The sequence below is a fragment of the Diachasma alloeum genome, unplaced genomic scaffold, assembly GCF_001412515.2.
Source record: "Diachasma alloeum isolate Michigan unplaced genomic scaffold, Dall2.0 Dall_scaffold_00279, whole genome shotgun sequence".
Lineage (NCBI taxonomy): Eukaryota > Metazoa > Arthropoda > Insecta > Hymenoptera > Braconidae > Diachasma > Diachasma alloeum.
Genome location: NW_021680418.1, coordinates 313,870 through 326,460, shown reverse-complemented (window position 1 = coordinate 326,460; position 12,591 = coordinate 313,870). Strand labels below are relative to the sequence as shown.

General features: G+C 39.3%; 1 protein-coding gene across 1 annotated transcript; it reads right to left on the bottom strand.

The window, feature by feature from the left end:
• Positions 1-3,386: 3,386 nt before the first annotated feature.
• LOC107038241 (kynurenine/alpha-aminoadipate aminotransferase, mitochondrial) lies at positions 3,387-6,342 on the bottom strand. Its single transcript, XM_015257232.2, has 8 exons — positions 6,071-6,342; positions 5,799-5,986; positions 5,321-5,491; positions 4,984-5,241; positions 4,664-4,843; positions 4,255-4,381; positions 3,953-4,161; positions 3,387-3,752 (listed from the first exon to the last, which is right to left on the bottom strand). Exons 1-8 carry the CDS (start codon positions 6,219-6,221, stop codon positions 3,687-3,689), a joined length of 1,350 nt encoding a protein of 449 aa, XP_015112718.1. The 5' UTR covers positions 6,222-6,342; the 3' UTR covers positions 3,387-3,686.
• Positions 6,343-12,591: the final 6,249 nt, after the last annotated feature.

The window sequence follows — 12,591 nt, the reverse complement described above, 5'->3', positions numbered from 1 at the left end:
TCCCCGGATTTTTCCATGGAATTATGAATTTTCAACGACAAAATTCCTTGAAATTTCAGTGAAACTTTAGTAAACAATAATGTAGTAAATTTTTCCCCTATCTTCTACATAATTTTAATCCACCCTTTCTCTCCGCACATTCGTTTCATTCAAATAAATGCCCGAAATTTCCATACGCAATTTCCCCATAAATTCATGTCTTAAAAAAATTGGATTAACAGAATTAAATTTTTTCTCAATGCGTCTGTTCCCCTCCCAAAAATTCCCAAGAATCGCAATTTCGCCCTCGAAATAAACCCATCAGACCGCATTTTCCGATCGCCCCCCAGCATTGAAAAAAAAAAATCCACAAAAGGAACGAAACACCGAGGAAAACCCGGCTGAAGTCCGACTCCACCAGATCCCCGAGAAAACCGTGGAGATCTATCTCCCGGATAGGTCCATGGCCAATGGTTCCGCAGTAGTGCCACATCAACCTCCCAAAGTACATCCGTACACGTGGGCTATGCCCACACACAGGGGGGACGAAAACAGAGAGAGGGAATATGGACTCGGAGAAACGGCAAAACACAAGACAAGGGGGAGTAGTGGCTAGAGGTATATATAGCGAGAGGTAGCGACGTCACCACGGAAATCAAGAGTAATGCCAACACGAAACTGCACTACCCCTCTGTTACCCCCTCACCCTCTTGCCGACCATTCCCATTCCCCTCCCCCTTTGCCCCTCTCCAGGCCCTCTCCCTGGGCAGAACTCCTGCCTCGCACTCACCTCCGCAGAATCTCCTCGCTCGACTAGCGCTCATCGTCCCACCCCCTCACCCACCCCCTGGGAATAACCCCCTTGCCACTACGGTATACATCGCACAGAGAGACAGAGCGAAACACAGCGTCAAGACTTACGCCAGAATCTCCAGCACTTCCTGTCTCTTTCGTTTTTTCTCCTTTCGTCTCTTCTTACTTATTTATTTCTCTCCGTTCATTCGCTCTGCGTTTTATTTGACTCTCCATCCCTCATTCGGATTTGACGACTCTTTTTTTCTGTTTCCGTTGTTTTGGGTATTTTTCCCGAGACTCGAGACAGTGAGGATTTTCAATCGTCTCGGTATTGCTACTCTCCTAGTTTATTGTTCGGGGTTTATTGAATGGGCGGTCAGTGAAAACGAAAATTGATAGAAATTCTGGAGTTTCTAATAAAATGTGAAATTACGTCAGTTTTTTACTCTTAAATTTTTTCACTCAACAATTTAATTTAATGTCACTAGTTCCTAGGGCCAGCACAAGAATTGTTTAGCTGCGTCATTAAAAAAATTTCGTCTTCTATTATTTATTTATTTCTCTCCCTCATCCTGCGTTTCATTTAACTCTCCATCCCCTATTCCGATTTGTCGACTCTCCTTTTCTGTTTCCGTTTCTGCATTTTTTTTATTTTTCCAAGACTCGAAACAGTCACGTTTTTCAATCGTATTGCACGACCCCCATTTCTCATTTTGTCTTTTTTCGTTCTGTTTTTTTCACCGGAGGCATTTTACTCGGGCTCTCCTTACCTGCGTTGTAAAATGCTGTTTTTCCTTCGTGTTGTAAAATTTTTTATGGGAGCGAAATACCGCGGGAATTGGTGAGATGAGGTCTGTTACTCGGCTGGCGCATGCAGCCCCCGAAAATGCAGTTTAGGTGAGTACCTCGGGTGGGGGAGATGTTTCAGCGAGTTCTGGTATTTTTTCTGGGGAGTTTTGATCGGGAGATGGAAGTGAGAATTTCCGGCGAGTCGCTAAGGAGGAAGTGGGAATAGGTTGTTTACCAAATCCCGCGGACGAAAATGTGGCCATTCGTATGATCGGGCTGATACCCTCCACGACTCCCCCGACAACCCCCGAAACGTCTTTTAATATACACTATATCTCCCCATGGCACCATGGGATTTTACCCTCCTGTGCATGAGGAAAATAGTGGCTATAACCCTAAATCCATAGTTGTAATTTCGTGGAGGGAAAATTTCAGGAGAAAATTTTTTTTGGAAGAAAATTTCTTGCACATCGAGTAATCGTAGAGCGAAATCCATTTCTAGGTCTTTTTTACTGTAAAATCCCCCGCGATCTTCTAATTTTCTAATAATTTTAATCCAAGTGAATCCACATTTCGACTGTTGATCAATTTTCAGTAAATATCTCGTAATGTCAAGCAGATAGCAAAATTTTTGTAATAACCTTTTTTATAGAGCTCATCAAGCACCACAAAAAATGTTCTTACAAAAATGTTGCTATCTTCCTTAGATTCTGAGAAAATCCTCAAAAACTAAGCTAACTAGTCTTGAATCGTTCAACAACTTCGCCCCTGAACTTTCCTTGCGCTTTCCTACAAAAATTGAGGAACTTTCCTGCTCTCCATACAGCACGCTAAATGACAAGCACTACAATTTTTCCCGCACTGTTCTCTCCACGTCCAGATGAACAAGACATTCAACCGTCCTGAGGAATTAAATCCTATTCAAAACGGAATGATTGCAATGAGAAACTTTTAATGACATCAAAGTGTAGATTTGAGAGCGAAGGTAGCAGGACAAGTCCCGGCTGTTTATGTTGCCAGCCAGATTAAATTAATTTCCAGCAAATTAATTGGTAGTTAAGATGTTTAGCGTTAAGTGAGAGGAGTCGAGTTGGCTTTCGTCTGTTCTGCTCATTTTCAACTTGCGGCTTGCTCACATTTCCTCTGTATCTGTTCTATTGTGATTAGTGAGACCTGCGCATGCGTCGAGATACGTCAAAGGTGTGTAAAGTCGATCTAGTCATTGAGAAGTCATTAGTCAGTAATAATTTCGCGGGAATGTCAGTAAAAAACCGGTGGAGTTGTTATCGTCGTGACATTTCATGAATGGCTTCATCACGAGTCACCAAGAATTGACGATTGAATGATATTGACTTCATTCAGCTTTCTCCGAAAGAGGAACAAGAGACTTGCCGTGATAGTATGCTATTGCCATGATGATGGCGCTTCCTGATGGCAGGACCAAGGGTTCTATAGAATCCTGATGATATTGTCCTTGCGGAGGATAACTGAGCGGTGGCTCGGTTACCCTCCATCGGTAAATTATTCTCAGTCACTTGAAGAGAGCTCTGGAGATCGTCAGATGCTCTGGATGCATTGATAAGCTGTGATGCCGCGAGACGAGACGACAAGAGGAAACTGCATCTTATCGTCTCGTCTCGTTGTCAGGAAACCATTCTCTTGTCTCGTCTCGTTTCTGTCATTGTCTCGAATGACTCGTCTCGTTAAGTCTCTTGTCTCGTTTGTCTCGTCGCGTCTTGTTTGTCTCGTCTCGTCTCGTTTCTCTCACGTCTCGCGACATCACATTATAATAGTAATAAATGAACAAAGACAAAATAAAAACGTATATTTCCCATGCCAAAGGTTTACTTCCTGCAGTTTCTCTCACCAGGTGTTACCAGCAAGACTCAAATTGTCTCGACAAGCATTTACAGTCTTCCTTTATACTAGAAATTCGTTACCCGAAATGATTAAATTCTCTCTGTAGGCCCCGAAAGCTCTCATCTCCTAAGATTACAATATTATCTATAGTCGCTGCATCTAATTCCCCCTAGATTGCGTCAAGATACTGACGGACAGTTATCACTGCACGTGTGTTTATCCCAGAAGTATCTTCATCTATTGATGATCAGATGACTCCGTGGTTACGTGTTATCATCGGCCCGCAACCGCAACTCTTCCCTTATGAGCCGTGAGAGCCGCTCCATTGCCTGTGAACAGTGAACAGTAGAGTTCTGCACAATCAGGCACAGGTACTGAAGGGCGTCCGAGGCAGAGCGGTGAAGGGTAACACAATCACCTACCCCTTGCTACCCTTCATCGCTTTCTAAAGAGTAACACCTTCAGAAGTTACGAGGTGACGAAGGGTAACACGAGGGTAACAAGGGTGTACTCCCCCTCGATAACTTACCAATTCCATCTCCTCATACGAAGCTTTAGCATAACTTGCACGGATGGCGCTGCAAGACTCCGAAGGATCTGCCATGAAAGCAGCACCCGGAGCCAGCAAAACGCCGTTCTTCACCCCATTCTGCATGACCATTTTCCAGGTGTCTTCAATTCCTTTGACCTTGATCCACAAGAAGAATCCACCGCTCGGTACATCAAACTCGGCCAAATCTAGATGTGATCCGAAGATTCAGTTAGATTCTGTTTCCTCCTTGCTTTTGAAAAATCTCCGACTTTGTAAAGTTTTAGTACTTGTTCTCATACCTTTGAGATGCTTCCTTGCGAATTCCATCATCTTATCCCGTCGCTCCTTGTAGAACGACCTGATGAAAGCGTAATGCTTCATGAAGCCTTTGTATCCCCAGGTCTTGTACATTTTATAAAACAGGACCTGATAACAGGAAAACCGATAACTCGTTTTAACGATTAATCGTCAATAATCGTCAATAATTCATGTGACGTGCAATGTACAGATTGAAGTGACTCTAAACGACCCGTTTGAACTTCCTCAATCAATTCCGATAAGTAGACACGCGCCGCGGTCATAGTTCCCTTCTTCTCTTTAGTGAATTCAGATGATTAGATTGAACTACTCATAACTCAGCGATTAAAAATCCACTCGACGATCATGTCAATTGGATTTGTTTCTTATTTACTAACTGGTGCCACTAACCTGTGATAACGTTGATGCGTGTAGATGACTGCTCTGCATGTGTAGTTCTATGCTTGCGACGAGGGGAGTTGCTGCTGTGATTAGACCCAGTCTCAAGCCACTGGCCAGGACCTTCGAGAATGAATCTAATCGGATTACTCGGCCCTCTGTGTCGAGGGACAGAAAGGTCTTCGGCTGCTCCTGGAAGACGTAATAATACGAAACTCATTGCTTTAGTCGAATGTGTCAGCTTTTGGGATGAGACTTGATGACTTAAGCGCGAACGATTCATTCCAAAAATTATGATGAGAATGATCGCGAAGGGATGGATTTTCACTTACGTCGAAGCACATGAAGTGATACGGATCGTCATCGAGAATGAGGAAATTGTATTCGCAGGCGATTCTGTAGATCTCCTTCCGCCTGTCCAAGGGGATGACTGTACCCGTCGGATTTGCCCCAGATGCGTTGATGTACATCAACTTTGGCATCTCTTTTCCCTCGGATTCCCTCTTTATCAGGGTCTCTCGGAGATTCTCCGGGATGATGCCGAGCTTGTCCTGCTTGACGGGAATTATCTCGGCTTGCAGCGGAGAAAGCTGTGTAGATGGATCAGAAGGTGACTTGATTATGGTGATCAGTTTGGTTGGGGTGGGGGAGGTTTTCCTGGGGACTTACAACAACACTAGCTCCCGGGTAGAAGGGATCCTGCACGAGGATCGGGTCCCCGGGTCCGATGATGGCTTCCAAAGCTTTGCTCAAACCATCTTGACTTCCTGCCACCACTACAATGTCTCGACTCTCCCAGAGCGGGGGGTTATGCGCTCTCTTTTGGTAGTCTCTCATTGCCTGCGTGGAAGAATCATTTGACATGAGATTTTATGTGGGGAGAATCATCAGGAAGAATCACATATGTACGGATTATTTGGACGTAAGTACGTCAATTTTGTAGATGAAGGACAAGAAAAATTGCTGAACTTTGGGCACCCTTTGCCATACGCTCTCCAGAATTATACGATAGTCAGTGCAAATAAGACATCATAAGTTTGAAATGACTCAAATGTGTTTCATCTGCAGACACTTTCCAATTGACTTCAACCAACGACATCAAATAGACATTCAACGTTGTTGAGATGTATTTCCAACTTCTCATTACCTCAACAAGCGGTGGATATCCCTGACTCGGAATGTACTGGAGTGCAACCCCAAGTTCATCACCATCCAGAACGAGACTCGTGCCATCAACCAACTTGAGGGAAATTTCAGCGATAGGGAAAGTTTCCTCGTTCGGCATCCCCTCCGCTAATGATATCACGCTGTGCGGCATCGAGTAAGCTATTTTTGCTGGAAACAATTCATCATCAGTTTTATCTCGGCAATTTGGCAAATCGGTTGGCATTGAAGGGCATGAAGGGCATTTATTCTTACTCAGCTCTCGAGTTGCCGCTGTTCTTCGACGCTTTGACATCGCGGTTTTGAAGTACGAGTAGTCGAGGTTGAATTGAGGCTTGCACTTCTTCGTCATCTTATCCAATTTCCGGGGAATCTCCATCGCCAGAGTAGCTTTAGTTTTGTTCATTGCACAATTCCCCAGATTTATCCGCACACTTCGATATGGAATAGTCTTCAATGGAAGATGTGATTATTCGTACGATTTTTATTGCACTGAAATTAGCGGTATTCACACTTCACTCCTGACCAGTCTTGATAGCACTGACTTGACGACCATTTGTTCCTCCGCTTTTATATCGAGCGTTGTACACACGACTCTTATGTTGCGTCAGATAAGAATTTAATGTATGCTGAGGCAGGCGATTACCTTTGAATTGTAATATTTTGCACTTGAATTATTGAAATGACAATCTTGTGTTATTTGAGGAATATTTGGGAGTCAATGAGAGTTGTTGACACATGAGGAAAAAAATGACAGTAAAAATTACCATTTGTCCTGAGTAATCGGAGAGCAACTTATGACTCAGGAATTTTTAGCTGGAGGGGAAAAATGAGAGGCAGAAGTTCAATTTTCGATTTTGAAACGTCATTTTTTGGTAACGAACAATGAAATTTGTGAGTTTGTTCAGTCATTTTCACTGGATTTTTTTCATTCTTCAATGTACTAATTGATTCTTGTTGTTGTTAAAACGAAAATTACGGGAAATTTTACGTTTTATTCGCATAAATTCTGTGCTGACAAGTTTTCATTCCGTATGCTTCAACTCGATATTTTCAAAAATAACATTATGTTTTATTACGATATACTTTAGCAAATCAGTAAATAAAGAATACTTTTTTTACGTCGCCAAACATCTGTTCCAATAAGCCTTCGTTATCTTCTTTCCACTGACTATCCAATCAGTTCAGCTTCCTGGCTATTTCGAAATTCAGCCAGCGATAGTGACAACTCGTCATGTCGTAAATTTCGGATGAACCCAGACATACGAGCGCCAGAGTAGATTCATCCGCATTTGTTTATATTCAATTAATCAAATTTGTTCACAATAACATGATTGTTCATATCATTTCTGCTTACGCGGGAACAATATGTATGTGAAAACATGTTTTATGTGATATACAGTCTCATTTGTGTATTCTATGAAATATCAGCGAATTTATTGTAATCAGAATGTAATATGATGATCCAATAATTCATTATAATTATTTTTGATAATAGGGTAACATTAATTAAATGAACATTATAATATATCAATAAAACTAATGAAAAATAATTCTGAATGAATGATTTTTATGATGAAACATTGATTGTTTACAAGTTATTTACAGAAAAAGTTCGTAATTTTTAAAAATTGCAGTTTTTTAATTATTTCATTAATTTTTCCGCAAAAGCCAACTTTCCTATTTTTTTCAGATTTTTAAAGTGTTTTCTAATGGTTTAATATTGAAATTCAAATTCAGACCTACAAAGTTTAAATAATAAAATCATTGTAAAATGTCCGAAAAATTTTTAATTTTTTTTAACATTTGTTGTATAAATAAATAATTGAAATTGTTGAAACTTTCGGTAAAATTCTGAATATTCTTTCTGAATTCTGAATATAAATAAATTCGTTACGGTTTCGAACAAATGATTTTTATGATGGAACATTGATTGTTTATAAATTATTTATAGAAAACGCTTGTAATTTTAAAAAATTGCAATTTTTAAATTATTTCATTAATTTTCCTGCAAAAATACTTTCCAATTTGTTTTCCAGATTTTTAAAATGTTTTCTTATGTTTATAAAATCATCGTAAAACGTCCGAAAGCTTCGGGTCAATATAAAACATTTCACTGAAGAAAAAAATAGCCAAAGTGCTTGAAAACCCTTAAAGCTCTAACAAATACCTTAAAAACCGGCCGTTCCCCCATTACTGACAATAAAAAAGCCCCGTCGTGCTCAATACATCAGCAATCGTCACGATTACGATATAATTCAACGGAATTTCATTTTTCACTATAAAAATTTTTCCTCTCCTATCGCACGAGGAAAAGTCCACGCCGATTTCACATGGAATCCCCTCGCACTCGATGACTATTTATGATCGCCAATCAAGTTCAATCAGATTGCCATCGGGAAGTTCATCGAAAATGGCTGAATGAATGAATGCCCCATTTTCAATGATGTAACCCACGTAAAAATTTCAAACTCCAGCGTAAATGAATGATGCAAGTCTGTCCGGAGCTATCAAGCCTCGAGGCGTGAAGGCAAACTCAGCGATAAACCGCTCACCGATGTAACGATAGCGATATTTAGACAGATTTATTTTTTTCCCCGCAAAACCGCTTCTCCCCTCCGCAAACGATTTCTCGGAGCTTGATAAAGAGACTCGCAGAATGCGAGTACTATTTCGTAAGCGACCTTTCTGATGCAATTTAATAACGTGATTTTTTCAAAGAAGAGGATAGAAATAATATCGATTGTCGGAAAAAGAAATTCAGTGATAGCGATTTCTTGCTCAAGTTTCTAATGAGAAATTGTTTTGTTTATCAGGCTGCGGTAATTGTCGACTAGATGAGATAATCCTTGTGATGATTCTAATTGAAATTGCATGGAGGATTGCCTCATCGCTTGCTTTTGTGTTTGGAATAATCGCAAAATTACATAATTTCATAAGACAATGAAACCAGAGCCGAATTATCATTGGATTGAGGCTGGAGATGACTTCGCGGGTTACTGATACATTTCGGTGGTGCGAGAGTTGAATTGCAGCGATAAAAATTCAATTTTCGAGTGGCGATAAGCGGAGAATTAACGATTGAACTGGTGTTTTCCAATTCCCCGTTTAGCTCGGCGCTATCGAAATTTTTTTCCACCCTCTTCCCCCGCTTATTCGTCCTTATTGTTATGGCTCTTTGTTGTAATTCTGCCAGCGATAATTCTGACGTCACAGGTTATAAATTCGATAACAGGGGGAATAATAAACCCCGGAGATAATGAGGAATGAAAACAAACCATTTAACATGCGATTGAGCGTAGAAACAATCGCCTCGGCAACACACCCGCGGGTTATCAGCCTTCAATGGATTCTACTCCAACTGGATATTACGGTTTTAGTGGTGCGTTTTCCATGCTGGACACTTTATTTTTTTAAATAGCGATTAGCAGTCTTGTGCAGCATTATTCAAGTTGATCCAGTTTATTATGAATGTGGAGAGAATATAAAATTTAAAAATGCAAAAACGAACGTGGGAATTTCACACACCTTTTGTAGACTTTTTTCAGACACTAATGAACGTCTGAATAAAATGACAATTTCTTTAAATTTCAAACATGAATTAAGATGTTCAGGCAACTGTTCGTGAAATTCAGACAAATTTTGATAAAGAAAAAAAATTAAATTAAATTAAAATTAAATTGAAATTAAATTTTAGTTTAATTATTTTGTGAAAATATTTTAATTTTAATTTTTTTATGAAAATTGACATTAAAATTTAATTTCAATTTAATTTTCATTTCATTTTAATTTTAATTTTATGAATAAAAAGGCAATTTGTCAGAATTTCAAACATGAATTATGATGTTTAGGCACCTGTTCGTGGAATTCAAACAAATTTTAATGAAGAAAAAAAACTTTAATTAAATTAAAATTAAATTAAAATTAAACATAAAATTTAAATTCAATTTTTTGCGTAATTTTAATTTTCAGAATAAAATGATAATTTGTCTGAATTTCAAACATGAATTAATTAAATTTTAAATACTTAAATCAATTAGATTTTATATTCAATTCAGATATATTTTGTTTCCGTATATGGGAACACAAACAGAATTCCCCCAGAATTGAATTGAAATTCAGGAGCAAAACGATTGCAGATAAAATTGCAAGACATACGAGGAAATGGAATTTCTTGATGGAATTACTAGGAAATAATTCCGTGGCATCTATTCAGCTCCTCAATAATGAAATTTCTGGAATAATCGGAGAACGATTCCATTATCGTTCAACACCCGATGTCACAATCTGCGCAGTCTCCATCGCGATTTCTGGAATACATTAGCCCGAAGACAATCTCCCGCGGAGATAGCTCCGCTGATTTTTCCACAAATCTTTTCACTCTACTAATTCACATCATCCGTTTTATTCCTAGCTGTTTCAATTCCCCATCGAAGTAGATCTATTTCCTATCGGGTGTCGGGTGGGATTTTTTTTAGTCTCCTCATTCCAACGTCCTTCTGAAAATACTATTACGCGCGTAGAATTCTCGGTTAATAATCTGGAGAAGGATCCCCACGGGAAAAGGAGGTAGAAGTATGGTACCAAACGAACGGAGGTTGAATGAGGAGTGGTAATTTTAGGTTGGCTAATGTAGTTTCGCTTTTAATGAACTTCTACGTTCGTTAAGTACGTTTCTCCATCTCCGTCTGCACCGTTGGGGCGCTTCTTCGAACATTTCATGTCCGATGGAAGTGACTCCATCCATTTTTCCGTTGGCATCAATCATCTCAAGATTTCAAATCTTAACAATCCATTTGCTAATTTTTCACCAATTTTTCCATTGATGTGTTTTTTTTTTCATCGAACGAATCGGAAAATATCCTCCGGTAACTGGTATTTTTTACAGTAAAATTTGCCACGATTTTCTTGGCAATTTTTATCTATTTTTCGCTCTGTGGAGACATTTGTAATTTCAGTCGGCGCGAAATCAATCAATGACAGACATTTTTACGTCTAATGTCTCAAATTAAGACGTCTTGAAAACACTATTTTCTACAATGTAGTGAAAAATAAAGCCAACAATTTTTTGGCTTTAATAATGCGATAATCGAAAACCAATTTTACAAAAATTAATACACGGAGAAAAATTCAGTAAAAATTACCAGAAAAGAACGAAAAAATTACGTTTAGAAACGTAATCCGCGAGCGAAGTAAAATTCAATAAAAATTCAATCGCCACGTAAATTCTACGATGTGTTCCGTAAAAATTAACCCGCCGTCTGATGACTCACCGCTGGGGACAACAAGTCGTTCCGTAATTTTTCCCCAGCGATTGACAAATTTTACGGAACGTAACGTAGAAATAACTCACCAGCTTCATAAAAATTGTTGAACGTTCAAGAATTTTTGATTTTTGAGGCACAATAAGTCGCCAATTTTCTGTGAGATTTGACTTCTTCGGGAAAAATTACGTGACAATTTCGTACTGAACGTTTCACATTTCTTCTCTTCCATTCCTATAAAAATCGCCGGAAAACGATTTCCCATTGCGGATTACGTGAATTGTTCCGTAGTTTTTACTCAATCAGAATTCAATTCCATCCACTAACCATCAACACGATAATAAAATCTAAAATTAATTCTCATATTTCAATAATGAATGTCGTAAAACGGGTCATTCCTCCCGGATTTCTTAATAGAATAGAAGAGAAGAAAAAAATCTCCCACGACATGTGATTACGAAAAGAAAAGTTGTCCATGTTTTGTAAACTCGAATCCTAATTCCATTGTCCAATGCACCCCTCTTCCAAATACACATTGAATTGTCCCAGGTTGAAACGTTTTTTCTCCTCATTCTTTTTCCTCATTGTACATTCGTAAAAGACACTTTGTATCTCGACCGGAGTAGAATACGCGTTCACGCCCCGACGATACCTAATTGGGTGCCTCACCCCATGCTGCCCCATTATTCTCAGGGTGTCAAAATACTTCAATCCGCGGTGGGGTGTGTGTGTACACGCACGAGCTGGAAAACAGAGTAGAAATATTGCTTGGGGGGAGGATTTTATTCAATGGAGGAAGTGCACTCATCCTCTGGTGTTCGGAGAGGAAAAATGGCTGTGGTTTCCAGCGCGATGTTACCGGAATCCAGAGCCCTCGGTTCTTAAAATAAGAACCGCTGGGGGCATTCACAGGTCGTGACTTTAATTTTGTTGGATTTTTTTTTGTGAATTTTATTCATTTATCAATTACTAACAATAATTATTAATTTATCAATTACTAGGGTTTAGGGGGGGGGCTTCGCCCCTCCCTAAACGTTATCGCACTTTGGCCTCGACATAAAATAGTATGCGATATTCGCACGATAAATATTCGAATTGAATCGATTTTGTTTAAACAAAATAAATATTACTTGGGGGGAGGATTTTATTCAATGGAGGAAGTGCACTCATCCTCTGGTGTTCGGAGAGGAAAAATGGCTGTGGTTTCCAGCGCGATGTTACCGGAATCCAGAGCCCTCGGTTCTTAAAATAAGAACCGCTGGGGGCATTCACAGGTCGTGGCTTTAATTTTGTTGGATTTTTTTTTGTGAATTTTATTCATTTATCAATTACTAACAATAATTATTAATTTATCAATTACTAGGGTTTAGGGGGGGGGCTTCGCCCCTCCCTAAACGTTATCGCACTTTGGCCTCGACATAAAATAGTATGCGATATTCGCACGATAAATATTCGAATTGAATCGATTTTGTTTAAACAAAATAAATATTACTTGGGGGGAGGATTTTATTC